This window comes from Mastigoproctus giganteus, unplaced genomic scaffold (genome assembly GCF_048544385.1).
Source record: "Mastigoproctus giganteus isolate SK-2022 unplaced genomic scaffold, ASM4854438v1 scaffold_82, whole genome shotgun sequence".
NCBI lineage: Eukaryota > Metazoa > Arthropoda > Arachnida > Uropygi > Thelyphonidae > Mastigoproctus > Mastigoproctus giganteus.
Window position 1 is genome coordinate 798 of NW_028328359.1, and position 18,437 is coordinate 19,234.

Sequence of the window (18,437 nt, forward strand, 5' to 3'; positions counted from 1 at the left end):
TCTGCCGTATGTCTCATTAGTTATTCTGACATCCATTTAGGCCTAAACCTTGAACAATATTTCTTAGTTGGTATGTAAAGCTTAGTAGCAATCAAGATAAGTTCTTTGAATGCTTCCCATTTTGAATTTGCTGTTCGTAACATCATCAGTTGGTCCCACTGTATAGAATTTAAATACTGTCTCAGACATCGTAGTCGCCTTTACGAAAGCAATAACCTTTCCCTTTCCCCCTGATGGTAGTTACCTCTTTTAGTAAATCCCACTTCAGCACACTGCGATCACTGCCACCTAGTGGTTCCTCCTTTATCTGCAGATTCTTAATGCATGAAGAATCACTACTGATAATCAAATCAAGAGTATTACTCCCTCTAGTTGCCTCCCAAACATGCTGATGTAGAAAACAATAAATCCACAAAAGATTTGAGTGTGTGTGTGAGTGGTCAATCCACAATTTCCAGTAAATATCTGGGAAATTAAAATCCCCCATTATAAGACTCTGATTTACTGGCCCACTCTATTTCCCTGTACAGTTTCTTTTTATACTCATCAGAGTCATTAGGCCTATAGCACACTCCTACTCTCAATTTTGATCTCCCAATGCTTATGTCACACCAAACTGACTCAACACTGCACTGTCTAGCGATGTCGACTGGCTTCACTTCCTTGGATTTTATATGTTTCTTAAGTAATAGCATAACCCCTCCTCCCTTCCTATCCTGTCTATCCTTTCTGTAGACGTTTACTCCCCAAATTCTAGTTCTGTATTCCTTATATCTGTGTGACACCACGTCTCTGGTATCTCAATAATATCCGCCTTTGATGCGCTTTGAGCAATACCTCAAATTCATCAAATTTATTTACCAAATTCCTAGCATTGGTGTACATGCAAGTATACGTGCACCTATTTCTATTCTTAGCTACCCTATCACAACCCATGTGTTTACTTGTACTGCAATGACTCCCAGCAGTCTCTGAAATATCTTGCATCTTGTTTTTCAGGCTTCTGCTCATTCCAATAGAAACAGTGCAAGAATCACTTTCACTTCTGCCAGTGGCTACTGTTAATCTATTCATCCTTGTATCCCCCAAGCTAGCAGTTTTCCAACCCACCTAACACTGCCTCGATAGCATCAGCAAATATTCTTGCACCCTTTCTATTTAAGTGTATCCCATCTCTGTAGAAACAATCTCTCCTGTTAACAAGTACAGACCAAGCTGAAAAAAAAAAATCTACCTCTTGAGCCTTGCACAATCTTTCCAGGGCCGAATTGATTGACAAGGCTCTCATTGTATACTCCCTCCTATCGTGTCTGGGCAGAATTGCAGACACTTTCAAATTCAACCCTAATTCACGGCTTTTTTTCAACTGTAGTAGCAAGTTTCGAATGGAAAAAGATTCTACTTATATTAAGTAGTAACCTACAAAATCTTTAGCTAAATTCAAGATAACCTAAGGAGTGTGACTAGGACTGTAAAGCTAGTTATAAAAAAATTAATATAACAATTAAGTAACGTATAAGTTTCTGCTAATAGGATCATGTTTATATGTTGCCAACAACTAAGTATTTACAAAAATGGTATCATTTAAGTGTATTTCATATTGTGAATTCCTTCACAATGCATTACCATGATATTGCACTACCAATATCATGGTAACCAATGAAGAAGGCTACTGTTACTTATTCTCGGTGGATACTACCATCCAGATGGCACTGTTTCAGAGCTTATTGGCTCATCTTCGGTGGGTGGGCAGGTACAATGCCCTGGTGTTTCAATGATGACAACCCAGTTGAGAAGTTTACCTGCGCAATATGAAAGATACCTAATGGTGTACCATAATTGAGAATTACATAATTTGTTTAGGACAATAGCCTCAGGTTACAAAGAAATGAGTGAATGAAATGAAGGGTTGCTCTTACAAAGAAAGGCTTAAGTTTTGCAAATTACGGTGTGTGGAGACTAGGCACCGGCAAGGTCATCTGATTGAGATGTATAAAGCATTTAATGGTTGTTGTTGTTGTTATTTGGTGTTTTAGGAGCATTAGCAACTAAGGTCATATTGCTCCGGGATATGCGGTGGTCATTCCCTGACCTTTCCTTATCTTCCGTATTTGGTGGTGACGGGCTCGAACCCCGGTCTAATCAAGAAGCGTGTGCTACGCACTGCTGCTCCTTCCCACCTGGCTACGGAGGCGCGCATTTAATGGTTTGAGCATGCTCAATGCTGATGGAATTCTTTCTCTTGCTCAGAATAATCGTCTGAGAGGGCATAAATTCAAATTGAGGAAAGACAGTTGTAGGATAGATGTGCGTAAGTTTGCCTTTAGCCAGCAGGTGGTTGATTGCTGAAACAAACTTCCATCTGTCATTGTAGAAGTTGATAGCTTAAACAGATTCAAGACAGAACTAGACAAACACTTGGAATGAGTGGATGGGTGAAATGAGAAGGGGGTTTTTTTTTTTGGCTGATTCTGTATAAGCTTGCTTTCTTGCACCATATGTCTTTACTAATGCTAAAAAGTTAACTAATATATTGGTAAGCATTGCTTTTACTTTAAACTTATTCAAGTTAGTGTAATATCACTAACTTGAATACCTTCAAAATGGTAACAAAATGGTAACTCATTTTGAAGGTATTCACAATATGAGATACACTCATATGATGCCATTTTTGTAACTACTTAGTAGTTGTCTAAATATAAACATGATGCTATAGCACATATGTATATGTTAATTAACTTCTTTGTAACCTGAGGCTGTTGCCCTAAACAAATTATATAACAATTATGTCAATAAAACAGCAGAAATTTATCAAAAACTTATCCATTTGCTGGAACTCAAAATTCTTTTCCCACACATGCTTAACCTCACGAGATATCCATACTTGGATTTTAGAAAGGCTTTTGATACTGCTTCACATAAAAGACTGCTGTAGAAACTGAAGCAATGTGGTATTAAGGTCAGGTTAGTGCTATGAATAAAGTGGTGGTTAAGTGGAAGAAGACAGAGAGTGGTTTTCAATGGGCACTGCTCTTCATGGGCACTGCTCTTCATGGACTAATGTTATTAGTGGAGTTCCTCAGGATTAAGTGTTGGGTACATTGTTGTTTTCAATATTTATCACTGATAGTTGATGAAGGTATATCAGGCTTAATATCAAAGTTTGCAGATGATACAAAGGCTGGCAGGGTGGTTAATGGTCATCAGGATGAGATACTGCAACAAGATCTTGGAAAATTGGGTCGATGGGCTGAGAAATGGCATTTATAATTAAACATTTACAAATGCAAGGTACTGCACATGGGTAGCAGTAACCCCAAAATAACTTATCAACTGTATGGTACTACACTTAGGGTAGTGAAGAATGAAAAATACCTGGGGATAATTGCGCAGTCAGATGTGAAATTCTCTGAGCAGTGCAGACTGCTCATGGGGTTTTGTCAATGATATACAGAAACTTTGTTAGCATAGTTAAGGAGGTGATTTTCCCTTTGTATAAGGCCAAGGTCACATGTTAAGTACTGTATACAGGTCTAGAGGCCTCATTTTAAGAAGGATGTAGATTTGCTGGAATGGAGCAGAGAAGGGCAACCAGATTCGTGAAGGGAACAAAAGGGTGCTCTTACCTAGAAATGCTTCAGTTCTGAAAATTGCAGAATCTCGAAGCCAGGCACCTGGTGTCAAGATAACAGGCACCATAAATATAAGTTGAGGAAGGATGGTTGCTGGATAGATGTGCAGAAGTTTGCCTTCAGCTAGCAGGTGGTTGATTGTTGGAAGAGGCTTCTATCTGTTGTTGTGAAAGTGGATAGTTTGAATAAATTCAATGGAGAACTAGACCAATTCTTGGAGGGTTTGGATGGGTGAACTTTTTTTTTTTGCTGATGCTATATAAGCACTTGCTTTCTTACATCATTTGCCATTATTACTACTACTATATTGGCTATCATAGTGCAAAATGCTGATTAATGTTCATTTTATTTCAGCTGTTATGGCTGAATTGGAATCAAGTATGCCAACACTGGATGATCTCATGTCCCAACTTGAAAAATTCATTTCTGGAGGTGGAAAATATTCTGAAACACCATACATAATTGATGTGATTTTGCCAATGCTCTGCAGGTAAGAAAGAAAAAAATGATTATTTCTTCTTGAAAAATTAATAATGTTATATTTTTCAGTAATGTAACCTTTAACTTTATTGATTTGTGAGTGTTAACTGCTACTTTTGAGAAGGTGGGAGGAGGTGCTTATCTTCTGATGTTAGTGCAGTATTTAGTGAGTTTTGCTGTGGTGCATTTCATATTCTTCTCTTTCTTGGTGATCCCCCTTCTACTTTTGACTCTCTCTCTCTCTCTCTCTCTCTCTCTCTCTCTCTCTCTCTCTCTCTCTCTCTCTCTCTCTCTCTCAGGGTAACTCAGTTTTTTTTGGCTGGTAGCATAAGCCTCAGGCTTCCTTGCACCATATGGCTAATAATAATAATAATAATAATAATATTGAGCAATGGTGAATTTCTCTTGGTTTGATCTTCAAGAAGTCATAGAATTTTGGCAGCTGATAACTGATTGCTTGTAGGCAGAAATGAATACATAAATATATTTCTGTTTGTATTTATATATTTATTTTATTTATATTGTGTGAAATCTGCATAGGGCCACAGAAGTTTACAAGATAGAATACAAGAATATAGAGTATTTAGCAGTTGTGGTCTAGAATCATGATCAAATCAAACACATGTATTACTTATACTTTTACTTTTGATCATTCTGCAGTGGTGGCCTGTTATACATTATCCTGTATCATTATCACTATTTATTTAAGATCTTGTATTCTAATTTCTAATGGAGCATAAGCCATCCTCCTTTGTGGGGGGGGTTGATATCTGGATTTATACTAGAGGGTATTATTATTAGCAAGGAAGAGCATCATCTTACACCGATAACCTTCCTGTCAAGAACATAGCCCCACACCCTTTATCTATCGACAGGTGTCAAAATACATCATGAGCCCAAGTTCACAGGTTTTTTGATCTTCTCAGCAAGTTCACTCACATGCCTATTACAGAGACTAGCACACGTGCTTTACTGCTTCTTCTATCCAAATAAGGATATCAGCAACAGGCAGTTGATGCTATAAGGTGGCAGACTTTGGGACTATAAAAAACAAGTTAACTTATATGTTTAGTCTGGCCACTGAGGTGAAAACAAAAAATGATGCTGACATAGTAATAGGTTTAGGGGTCACCTTAGCAGCACATCTTTGTAGGTCTATGACACTTGGTTGAGGTGGCATCAGGTATTTTATTCCAGACACTCTGCTGCCCAAGTGCTAGTACTATACCTATAAGAAAATAATGATACAAGATGGTACTTAAGAGGAAATACACTAAATTTTTGGGAATTATACAAATCTTCTTGAGTCTTGCTAGTCAAGAGATTATGCATTCTCGTGAAAGGATGAGTACACAAAAATATTTGTTTAAATCAAACTAAATACAGCAAGGAATCATATGTTCAAGAGTATAAATTAGCTATATAATATCGGTGTAAATACACCGTAGATAACTCTTAAATGAAAAAAACCACGATAGTAGTGTAAAAAGGGCATCATTTTATCTGTATCTCATATTGTGCACCTCCTTCACAACAAGCTGCTATGTATTGCAATAGATGGCAACTCTTTGTGAAGGAGGTGCACAATATGAGATACAGATAAAATGATGCTCTTTTTACACTACTATCGTAGTTTTTTCATTTAAGAGTTATCTATGGTGTATTTACACCGATATTATATAGACAAAAATACTTGTTATATTTATTTCAATAGTGCCATGATGTAGTACATTATATGCTTGTTAATTAAATCCTTAAAAGGAGGAGGAGGCCTATTAGGCCTCCTCAAGAGTCATTGATACATCAGAGCGCCCTTCTAATTACCCATATTCCCCTACCTAACTAAAACAAGAACTCACCTTAGACCATCTCACTTTCTGATGACACATTAGAAAACTTCTTTTAACAGCCAGTTTTTGACAACAAACTTCATTTTTAAAGAAAAACACTCTGCATCAGCAGTGTTCTCTTTCAAACAGTAAATTTTTTATATCAGTTGAGGACACTAAGTTAATATTTTTCTGTTTTTCCATCTTTTACATTAGTGTGCTAAAATTAAAAAGCAATATATTTCACTGGCTGTTCGTGGAGGGTTCTTGTGTGGATGGACTTTGGACATTTTTGACCACTTTTGAATGGATGGACCTCATTTTCCATATGCTATTATAAATTATATCTGTATATATGATATTGTAAATATGCGGCAGGGTTGCCAGAATTTGGCAGAGATTTCCTGCTACAGTAAATAAATAAAAAGTTTGATAGTCCAAATAATCAAAAGTTAATATAAAAGTTGTATATATCATTGAAAGTTAGTTTCAAGTCTAATTTGGATTAAAAAAGTTCCAAATTGTTCTTAATAAAAATCTGTTTTTCTGATGTTTTAAAATTTGAAAGGTATAAAATCTGTACAGATTTTTATAGTTTTGAAATATTTCTTTATTTTCAGGACTTCCCCCTGTTCACAATATGACTGTTCATGTTGTAATATTAATATGTAGTAACCCTTCTGGCCTTAGCTGAAGGATAGGTTGAGTACATAGTTATGACATCGTAACTATTTCTGTTGACCAACAAGTGGATATTTTTTATATTTGGTTTAATTTTTTAAAAAAATCAGATTTTTTTCCAATATGGCTGTGTTATAAAGACACCAAAGAGGCATCTTTATAATGTAGATTATCTGAAATAAATAATTACTGAATTTGTATTTTGGTTTGTATGAGGATTTAATGCTAATAATGTTAAAATAGTTAAAATTCATATATAAAATCTATAAATGTAGTGTTTTCTTTTCTTAAGCTCTATATTATTATAATAATATATAATAACATTTATAATAATATCTTTTCATTATTATTGCATAAGTAATTCCTTGCTTATAAAGGCATTAACTTTGCTTACCATTTCCTTCTGTTTTTTAAGCTATCTACCATTCTGGTGGAGTCAGGGACCTGATAACGTTAATCTCCAAACAGGGTAATGTATCAGTGATATTAAAGTGACATAATATTTATTCTTCGTAAAGGCTGTACTTAAAAAAAAAAAATTATTGTATGTAAATTGTTTCTTTCTTATTTCTTTCATTTTTTTTTTTTTTTTTGGTAATTTATTTTAATTTCATTTCCTCTAGGAATCATGTTACAATGGTAACTAGTGAACATTTGAACACCATGCTGAAAAATGTATTGAATTTGATTAATAGAACTGTTGGAGAAGATGGTGCTCCGTGGATGGTTACAATTGCAGGTTAGTGTTTTCTAAGCATCATTTCTGGTGTTCATTATCAACAATTGTTTAGACTAAGGCGCATTTAGGGCTAGAGCCTCAAGCTGCGAACAAATTTAGACTATGTATATAAAGTGCTTAGCATCATAATACACAGCCATTTCTGAATAAACAGAAAATTTTTAAGGTGACATCGTTTTAGGTTATATCTCATATTGTGAATACCTTCACAACAAGTTGCCATGATATTGCACTACTTCGAATAAGTAACGCTTCACCTAAGGAGAAGATCTTCTTCTTTTGTTTAGAAGATCTTCTTCTCCTTAGGTGAAGCGTTACTTATTCGAAGTAGTGCAATATCATGGCAACTCGTTGTGAAGGTATTCACAATATGAGATATAACCTAAAACGATGCCACCTTAAAAATTTTCTGTTTATTCAGAAATGGCTGTGTATTATGATGCTAAGCACTTTATATACACAGAAATTGTTTAGTATTTTTTTACATTCTTAAAACAAATTTATATATCATTTCAAGAGTTAAGTGAAAAGTAAGATGCTTGTAAGTCAGTTTTTATCTTTAACTGAAAATGTAATAGAACTTTCAGAGTGTAAGAGATGTGAACATATAGATTGGAAACAGTTGTAGCCAATTGCTTTGACAAGAGAGAGAGAGAGGGAGTGAGTGAGCAGAATGTTCAGCTACCATTTGGACAAGATGAAGAAAGATTCCTACACTTACCCTCTTCAAGTCCAGATTTAATAATAACTTGTTTACAACTATTGTGAGTTTGATGTAGTCAAAAAATGAAGTTTGAGATATGATAAATCTGAAAAACTAAACACAAATAAAAGTACAACTGTCTCACCCATAAATTATAAGCTGAACAAGCATTAGGATTTTAAATTTTAAATTGGTAATACAACTATGGAAAAAAAGAATAGAAATCTTGTGGATATCCTATTTGTGGTAAAGTAAAAAGACATAAGACTGGAAAATGGTCATGGGACAAAGACTCTATTAGAGAAGATACCTTCACCAAGTTATGATCCAAGGTACTAATGGTTGATGGCAGCTAATACCATCATTAGCTCTGCTGTTTGTTATTTGGTTTTTAGGAGCATTAGCAACTAAGGCCATATTGCTCCGGGGATATGCGGTGGTCATTCCCTGACCTTTCCGCATTCTCTATATTTGGCGGTGACCATTAGCTCTGCACTTTGATGGGTTATTGGTGAGGAAAAGATTAAGAATATTATGGGTAGGATTGCCTGGTATTGTGTAAAGTCATTAATAACATAATTCATTATCTGTGCCAGCTAGCTTAGGTCCTTATGACTATAAAATTGAAATTTGAAGAAAATTAGGTCCTTCTAACTAGAAATCACTTGTTTATAAATATGAAAATCAACTAAGAAAATTTCTTTGCTGTTAAGAAAGTTATACTGAAGAAAGTATAGTTTTAAAGAAAGAAAATTAAAAAAGTTGAACAATTTTTCAAGTTGGATGAGCAATTGAGATAGTAAATAAATTTGAAAAAGTGTGATAAGCTTTGAACTAAAGCAAATCAAAAAGAAGAGATTTGATATTAGTAAGTCAGTGGCAAGAAATAGAGCAGATATATGAAAAAGTACCATCTTTAAGATGCAGTGCAGGAATCAGGTAGCAGTGTCATAAAATGGGTAGTGTCTAAGTAAATTCCAGTGGTCAAAGGTAAAGAAGATAAGGCTTCAATTTTAAGGATGGGGACTATGGCAGGTTGAGGGACTTCTTAAGCCCTACCAAATGGGGTGGCAATTACAGGTTACTGGATATAAATACTGCTTTGTATTAACATTTACAAGTATTAATATTATCTTGGAAGCCACAAACATATTTAGATAACAAGAGAGTTTGCAAATGGTTGGTCCTTGAGGTTGTCACAGACATTCTCTCAGATATGCCAGACAAGCTGTACTTGCTACCTGGGAGTCTAAAACACTGATGTAACTGATATTTGGGTGACACTCAAGTCAAGTGGACCCAAATTCGGCAAAGTCCGGACAGTCTGTGACAGCCAAATCCTCTGCTTGCACCTTCACAGTGGTGGGACTGTTAGTAATTCTGGGTATAACCCCCATGCACAAGCACACTGTGGGTGACCCAAGTGTGAACCAACATAAGCAGGGGTCAAGGTGTGGCACAAACACCACATGGAGGAATGCCACCCTTCTATGTTACCAGGCAATACTAAGTGGTAGATGACTCTCATCAACCGGTGCAATACCACCACTTTGCTTATTGGAGACTTGTAGTGGATGAACCCATGTTTAGTCTCCAGATCTAAGTTCCGGTCAACCCTTCCCCATCTCTTCCATCATGCAGTATGACTGATGACTTTTGAGGTTATGATGGACATCATGGCGAGATCCAATCTTCCTTACATTTCAAGGGTACAGCTCTAAAACATTGTTTGCAGGCCAGCCGCTTGTTACTACACCGGACCGAGCCTACTGGTAACTCTTTAGGAGGCTTCTTGATCAACTAGTGTATAATTTTGCTACCACTACTCTGCCAGATAGTGGCTGGAGGGAGTCTGAGTAGTGCGTATGCGGGGAGCATTGTCGAGGCCACATTATGTCAAAGATCTGGATATATTCTTACTGTGTATGGGCCATATCCAAAAATTTTATTACTTCATACACATCCCCCCCCCTTTTTCTTACTACTGAATACACCACGAATTGTCAAACTAATAGAGTAAGCTTATCTGGGAAATCTCTAAACTTCCCAAACACTTCCTAGTTCATTTCACAAATATGTGTAGAAACCTTCCATCTGATCAATGATCGCCGTATGGATTCCATCAGTGATGATCCGCTGGTGATATTCTTGCTTACGTTACCTATTTATGGACAAATTCAATGGAAAAGTTCGGTGAAACACAAGCAGTTGCTCTTGAAATCTCAAAGGTTTTCGATTGTGTTTGGCATAAAGGTCTTCTAAACAAGCTTCCATCTTATGGTGCCAACTGTTTTTTGTAATTGGTTATCCAGTTTTCTCTCTGATCACTCACTGAGGGTGATGGTAGATGGCTCTGTCTTCTAACTTCTCCACTAATGCTGGTTTCCCCCAGGGTTCAGTTCTTTCCTCCACTCTTTTCCTCTTGTATATTAATGACCTTCTTTCATTGACTGGAAATCCTATCCATAGTTTTGCCGATGATAGCACATTACATTCCACTTTCCATTTTGGGAAACCTTGCCCTGCTCAATCAGCTTCAACTTCTCAAATATCCGCTACCAATTCCTTAAATGTCAATCTCCAGGTAATTCTCCAGTGCGGCAAAGATAACTTAGTTGATTTCAATAATTCTAAAACTCAGTTTTGTCTTATATCTTGCAAAAAGGATGCTTTTGCTCCTATGCTTATCTTTGGAGATGCTCCGATTTCTAGGCAAAATGATATATCTCTTTTGGGGATTACCCTGACTTCTAATCTCTTTTGACACAAGCACATTACAAATATTGCTTCCTCTGCATCTAAAAAACTTGGTTTTCTCTTTCGCTCTCGGCATTACTTTTCTTCCAAATAGCTGTTCACTCTGTACAAATCACAAATCCGTCCTACCATGGAATATTGTTCCCATGGGCGGTGCCCCCAAAATCTCTCTCAGGCTTCTAGATTCCATTGAGAAGAGGGCAGTTAGGTTAATTAATGACTCCTCCCTAACAGAGTCTTTCCACTCACTGTCTCATAGACGTACTATTTCTGCTGCATGCCTTTTCTAGAGATACTTCCATGGGGACTGTTCTTCTGAATTGGCTTCTATAATTCCTTCTCTTTCTTTCAAAACAGTCCGAACATGTGCCGCCACCAGCCAACATCCATTTACTGTCCAACTTCAAACTCACAGAACCAACTTTTCATCTTCCTCATTTATTCATTCTACTGCTGTTTCCTGGAACAACCTTCCATCAAACATATTTCCTGAAAATTACAGTCTACAGAAGTTGAAGTCTAATGTCAACAAATATCTTATCTCATCTTCTCAACCTCCAACCCAAGCACGTTACTAAGTACTATAGGTTCTAATACCTCTCGTGTTAGGGGGGGTTCATAAAAAAAAAAAAAGAATCTTATACAGCTAAAGAAGGAAGTATGGAGCTATTTAATATTATGATTTCAATTCATATGTTTTCGTTCCCGAATTTATTATAGGGAATGAAAAACATGATTACAGCCAACCCCCGTATAACACGGTACTTCTACAACACGGTTTCGCTCTCACACGGTTTGAGATTAGCTGGAAATCTCGCATAACACGGTATTTTTGAGCTTTTGTGTTGGGAAAACCCTGCTATTATGTTTGACGTAATTTTCAATGTTTCCATTCCTTTTTTTTTAATCCCTGACTCGCTAGTCATTATTGCCTTCATGGTATTTTTCTAAGTCAGATTTCTGGAGATCACTACCATAAAACAATTTGCAGTTTCCGGTTTATCGGTCTTTTCTGTTAGTGTAATCAATTATAAACAGGTAGTAAACTCGATCTTTTTGCATTTGCTGTAGTACCGATACTGGAATTCTGTGGATTTCCATGTTATTATGGTGAAATGTGTTTCCTCTTCCATGAAATATTTAATCATTTAAAAACATAAATACATTTTCAGAAACTCATTACTCCGTATCATGTTTGTTCAACTTGTGCATGCCCTGTTCTTTGTTATTAATTGCTTATCGGCTTATCAGGATTAGGTTCTGTGCTATTGAACTTGTGCTTGTTTGAGACAATAAAAGATAATTGTGACTTCGAAGAGTGCAGTTTGTGACTTTTAAAGAGAGCAGAAGGTACACGAAATCTAGATGCTGTAGAAGAGATTGTGCTTATCAGCGATGAAGGGAAAGAAAATTAAATGAACGTACATTATCTGATATATAAGTATCACAGTTTGTAAGGTAAGACGTTTGTTCAGTTATTACTACTATTTCAGTTATTGCTTTTATTATAAAAATAAAGTTAAAATATTAAGTTACTATAAAAATAAAGTTAAAATATTAAGTTATTACTACTATAAAAATAAAATTAAAATATTAAGTTATTACTACTATAAAAATAAAGTTAAAATATTAAGTTATTACTACTATAAAAATTAATTTTCCAATAGTTATAAAAAAAATGGTATATTTTTGTTAGCTTTTGGAATTTAACACCCCTTTTTGTACTGGTTCTTAGTCCCGTATTACACGGTTTCGCATTACACGAGATTTCGTTGGAACCAAACTACCGTATATTACGAGGGCTACCTGTATATCATTATTAAAATAAACTTAGGAAATATTTGAACCACAAAATAAATACAGAAAATCAATTAATGCTGTTATTAGGGTTATAATTTAAGGTAAGGTAAGGTGCTGTTATGCTCCAATGAACCTACTATATATACATACCCCTCTATCACAACAAAAATAAATAAATAAAAAATATAAGATTAAGAATAGAAAATATTATGAGTATATTATAAATATATAATACGAAAATATTATTATACACACATGCTGGCCAAAAAAATATGAATTTATTCAGTATCGAATTAGGCAGCCTTTGTTTTGAATAACAGCAAATGTTCAGCACAGCATGGATTTTAGCATTAGCATTAGCATTAGTAGAGGCATGTGATGCAAGAAAGCAAGCTTATGCAGCATCAGCCAAAAAAAAAAAAAACCTTCCACTTCACCTCCGTTTGTTCGAAATACCTGTCCAGCTGAGCCTTAAATTTATTTAGGCTATCAACTTCCACAACAAGCGATGGAAGTCTGTTCCACCAACCAACTACCCGCTGGCTAAAGGCAAATTTCCGCACATCTGTCTTTCCTCAAAAGGTCTTTTAGTGATTTTGGCCTAATTATAACCATTCTTCCAGTAAAATATCATGTAGCTGTGACAGAGTTGAAGAAAGAGGATTTTGTTGCCAGAAAGCTCTGTCCAGCATATCCCACACATTCTCTGTGTGGGATATGCTATTGAAATAGGGCAGTTCAAAGCTTGGTTGAATTCAGATATTATTTGCTGCGCACTGGATATCCTATTTTTCTGTACGGTCCTCCTTAGAGTACGACAGCTTCACTCTTGAAGTATTGTTTTTCTGCCACATTTATGCCTTTGAGGGTGAAAGAACTGCTTGCTTTCCAGTAATTAAAAACCTTTGAGATAGATGCTTTTGAGAAACCAGTTATGTCTTTCATTTCTTGAATTGTAGCTCCTGCTGAACATGATCACACATTTTCCCCATTCTAGCAAATAGTCTTTGCGGTCTTTATACTCAGTGATGCTACACATCATCACCCCATGTCACAGTTTTATTTGCATCTATATGTGTATTTGCATTTCTTCTGTCTGTGTCTTAATAAAAGGTTTTTTTTTGGCCAGTGTGTGTATATTGACTTCTTAATTTTGAGTGCATATTTGCATGTTTTTTATTTATCACTTGTAGGAGTTTACATCTAAATTTGCATTTTGTGGTGGCCATAGCAAATGGTGCCCCTTGAAAAGATAGTGCTTGTAAACTTCTATTTCTTTTTATGCCAATTTTTATTAGTGCTCATTTTTTTTGGATATGGGTATATGTCTCTTTGGGCAAGGAACCATGTGTTTACTCCTCCAAGAGTGAGTATTGCTTTGATCCTTCTCTTTTCTATTCTTATAATCTTTTTTTTTTTTTTTTTTTTGTTTAAATTTTATTGTGCAACAATAACCTTTGTTGAATGTTATTGTGGTACATTCTTACATACATATACAAATGGGGGGAAAGACAATAAATCATATAGGTCCCCTTCAGGTTCAAAATGGTGAAATCACACACAATCCATCCATAGTTGAATGGGTATTTTGCATTAGTTTTAAAGATTTAATTAAAGTTTTCCAGTTTTAAAGTAAAGGCACATTTGAACTTGTGGAGGGGAGTACAGAAAAAGAAAACTCAGATCAGACAAGGTACCAACAGATCCGGACACAACACACATAAAAACTACAATACACATATATGACTGGTTTGGTCCATTGCCACTGTTAGCATCCATGATACAGCCATGGGCCAAACCAGTCATATATGTGTATTGTAGTTTTTATGTGTGTTGTGTCCGGATCTGTTGGTACCTTGTCAACTGGTCAGTTTGCTAGCAGGAAGCAATGATCACTTTAAAAGCTGCTTCCTAGTACCTGCCCCCTACTGTGGGGAGGGAGGCCAGCTATAGTACTCTTACCAGGCTGCCACAGTTCCAGGTGATGCTTGAGGCTATCCTTTGAAAACCTGAAATAAGAATTCAGTATGGAAAGGAGTGGAAGAAAGTAGAAGTTGGTGGGGAAAAAAAGTAGATAGCAGATGGGAAGGGAGTGAGAGGCTTCCCCAAGGAAAGAGGAAGAGCGAAGAAACATGCTAGTTACAGGGTCGTAGACTTTCTTATCCTATCACATTAAAAGTGATAGGATAAGAAAGATTTGGTGTAATGACATGAGCAGACATGAAGTTTTCCTTGTGGTGTAAACAGGCAGGCAGGGAGGCTGAAGGTGTTCTTTCAGTAATCTATAGGACCTTTGTTAGCAAGGAGAAGGATGTTATTATTATTCTTCTTCTTTAGAAAATGATGATATGACCATATTCGGAATATTTTGTCCAGATTTGAAAGACTCTCCAATAGAGCTTAACAAAAGATCCAAATTGTCTGAAGAAGAGCACTTAATTAGTTAATTGTGCTACAGATTGTTACTATGAGTAACATCTTAGCAGATATGGGCTGCCGAGCATGGAACTAGACACCTTAGGATGACCTGATAAAGTTGTTTAGGGCTCTTAAAATAATAAGAAAAATGAATGAGGGGCTGCATATTTGTGTTGTCAGGTGAATCTAGAACAAGGGAAGCATGCATATAAAATTTTTGGGAGAGCGGAAATTAGTTCTCATGAAGTTTCACCCTTACACAGTATATGTGTGCTTTTGATTATTGGATTAAGGTAGTTGTGATAGTGAATTTGACAAAGTTCAAGGCAGAATTGGATAGTTACTTTTTAGCAATGGGCAAATTATGTTCAGTCAAGGATTTTTTTCTTTTTGATGAGGAATAAGTTCACTTCTTTTTATTTTGGTGATTGAAACAAATCAGTAGTTGGCATTACATCAGAAAAGCCTATCAACTATCCACTAGCCTTTGGCTAGCAGGTAGTTGATTGGTGGAACAAGCTTCCATCTTTTGTTGTGGAAGCTAACAGCCTAAATAAATTTAAGACTGAGCTGGACAGGCATTTGGAACGAATGGAGGGGTGAAATGGGAGCAATTTTTTTTTGGCTGATGCTTTATAAGCTCGCTTTCTTGCATTATATGCCTCTACTAATGCTAAAGCAAGTGAGCTGCAGATGGAAATTGGCATCAAGATTAGAGCTGAGATCAAACATTTTTGTGAATGAATTAGAAAGTTTTGGTAGGTTTCTTTTAGCAGATAAGTGTAAGTGAGCTGGAGAATATCAACTTTTTGTATTACTGTTTTTTGAAAATGTTCTTTAGTTTGTTCTATATTTGTTATTTAATGTCACTTTAACATACAACAATTTAGGAAATCCATTGGAGCGTATATTAGTATTTTGCTACATAGCATTTAGGAACATATATTTTTGTTCTTAGTTTCTGTTCTTTGTTCTTATTTAGATAATTAAAATATCTGGATATAGACATATTCTGATATTTTAATTCAGATTAAAATATCTGAATATGTCTCAGAGAAATATTCTATACATTGATAGTGAATTGTAACTTGCATATGCCATTTTCAGAAATAAAAATGCATTTAATTCCTGTGGTACATTATTTAAACATAATCTGATTCTACTTGTAGCCCATGCTGGCCAAATTGTTATTAATTCCTCTGAAGAATTATTGGAAGATCCTGTACTACCTCTTGCCGAAAAGATTTATAATAGGGCAGAGGCTGCCTTTCACAAAGAGGAATTGATGCGAGGTTATTTAAAATCATCTACTGAAGATACTTCACAAGTAGAAGGTCAACTTCAAGATGTGAGTAACATTTCCAGACAGGATATAATACTATTTAAATTTTGCTATGAAATATAGTATGTCCACCTCCTCCTCCTCCTCCTCTTCTTATTCTAATTATGTGGCATTTTATGAAATTGAACTGTGTAGGAGTTTATGAACCTGACAATTCTTAAAACGCTTAAGCTTTTTATGAACTATCAATCAATGAGGCTTTTCCAGAGTTTTCTAGGGCATACTCATTCTTGATTGGATTGATATCCCAGGGGGGGCTTGTCTTGTTTTATATTTTTAATGTTCTACATTTCTTGTTTTTCGTTTTTTTTTTTTTTTTATTATTATGTTTCTGTTACATAATGTAAAGCACTCACTCTGTGTTAAAAAAATATTAATGTGGTGAGAATTAATCAAAAGTGTTTGTTCACATTACAAAATCCATATACATTTCTGTTTGCATTTCTGCCAACTGTTCTCATTGGAACTAATACATTACTGAAGAAACAAGAAAAAAATAGAACAAGGAATGATGAGAACAATAGATTTTACTATTATAAGGGACCCCCAGTATCTGAGTATTCATTATTCGAGTCCCCACAGTTACGAGATTGCAAATAACACATAAAAAAAAAAATGAAAACATAAAAAATATAATCGTACAGGCACTCCTCGACTTATGTACTTAATAGGGTTTTTTTTATGTATGTAAGTCTGTTTTGTACATAAGTCCAACTTCGGTCTTCTAGATACGAAATACATGTACAATACAGTACAACGCACTGAGATTATAACCCCAACAAACTTCATCGCGTACAGCATTTTACGATTCGTAACCGAGTTAAATGAAGTTGAAAAAATATACAATGAATAATAATGTAGCTTACAGTATTTATTCAAAACTAATTAATCTAAATATGATACGTAATTTAATTTAATCTTCAATCAAATCACTTTACGATAGACTCTCCATAAGAGAAATATTATCTACTGGCTATAAAAGTAAAGATATAGAGCACAAATTTACACTTTATTTCCACCAATTAAGCCGGTCATCGTGATCACGTGTGCGAACTGAATTTTAATTGTATTAAACAGCTATTCTAATAAGCAAAAATAGGAGGAATATTATTCACAGGCTATAAAAATAAAATATACGCTTTATTTCCTCCACTTAACAAATTAAATGATTCATTAAAATCAGAAGAATATTTCCCACAGGTTAGCAAAATAAAAATAAATTTTTATTTTTATTATATTATATTTTATAAAAAATAAATATGTACATAGCTTAATTAATATGTACTGTAATATGACCATACTAACTAGGTGATGTTTCTGTTTACTGACATTTGGGGGGGGTTAAAATTTAAAACATTAAAAAAGATAAGCAATCAATAACAAAGAACATGGCACACACAAATTGCAACTAACACGATAAAGTTATTACTCCATATCTCACGTTTTTTCAAGTGAGATACAGAGTAACAACTTTACGAAGCTCAAAAAATGGGAATGAAGAGAAGATTTTGACAATTTATTTATGTTTTTTTTATATGATTGAAGATTTCAGTGGAGGGGGAACTCATTTCACCATAATAACGTAAAATTCCACAGAATTCCAGCTATCAGTATCATTGCAAATGCAATAAGATCGAGTTTACTACCCTTTTATAATTGATTGCACTAACAGAAAAGCCCAATAAACCGGAAACTGTTAATTGTTTTTAATGTTTTATGGTAGTGATCTCCAGAAATCTGCTTTGGAAAAATATCACGAAGGCGTTCAAAATTGATTCTTTTAACCAAACATAGTGATACGTACAAAGCACAAACCAACAGCTTTGTGCTTTGTACGTATCTGCAAGTTGTACATAAGTCATTTATATATAAGTAGAGGAGTGCCTGTACTTTGTTTTGACTTGCGTTGAAGCATGCCCACTACACACTTGACTTTCTGTCCTGCTCTTCCTGTGAGTGTCCTGTTGACTTGACTCCCTCTATTTACAGTCAGTTTCTCATTTACTGTTGCTTGTAGTAGATGTATCTGATATTTTCGATAATTTTAACGTTAAGT

The 18,437-nt window shown here is 35.2% G+C and overlaps 1 protein-coding gene across 1 annotated transcript in view; it reads left to right on the forward strand.

The window, feature by feature from the left end:
* Nucleotides 1–3,986: 3,986 nt before the first annotated feature.
* Nucleotides 3,987–18,437, forward strand: part of LOC150074716 (ryanodine receptor-like) — a gene marked incomplete at both ends in the record, with an annotated part of 39,234 nt that continues 24,783 nt past the window's right edge. The window contains 4 exons of the mRNA XM_090389496.1: nucleotides 3,987–4,122; nucleotides 7,038–7,091; nucleotides 7,246–7,361; nucleotides 16,209–16,387. Coding sequence (XP_090245622.1) covers nucleotides 3,987–4,122; nucleotides 7,038–7,091; nucleotides 7,246–7,361; nucleotides 16,209–16,387 — 485 coding nt within the window. The remainder of the gene's footprint in view (nucleotides 4,123–7,037; nucleotides 7,092–7,245; nucleotides 7,362–16,208; nucleotides 16,388–18,437) is intronic.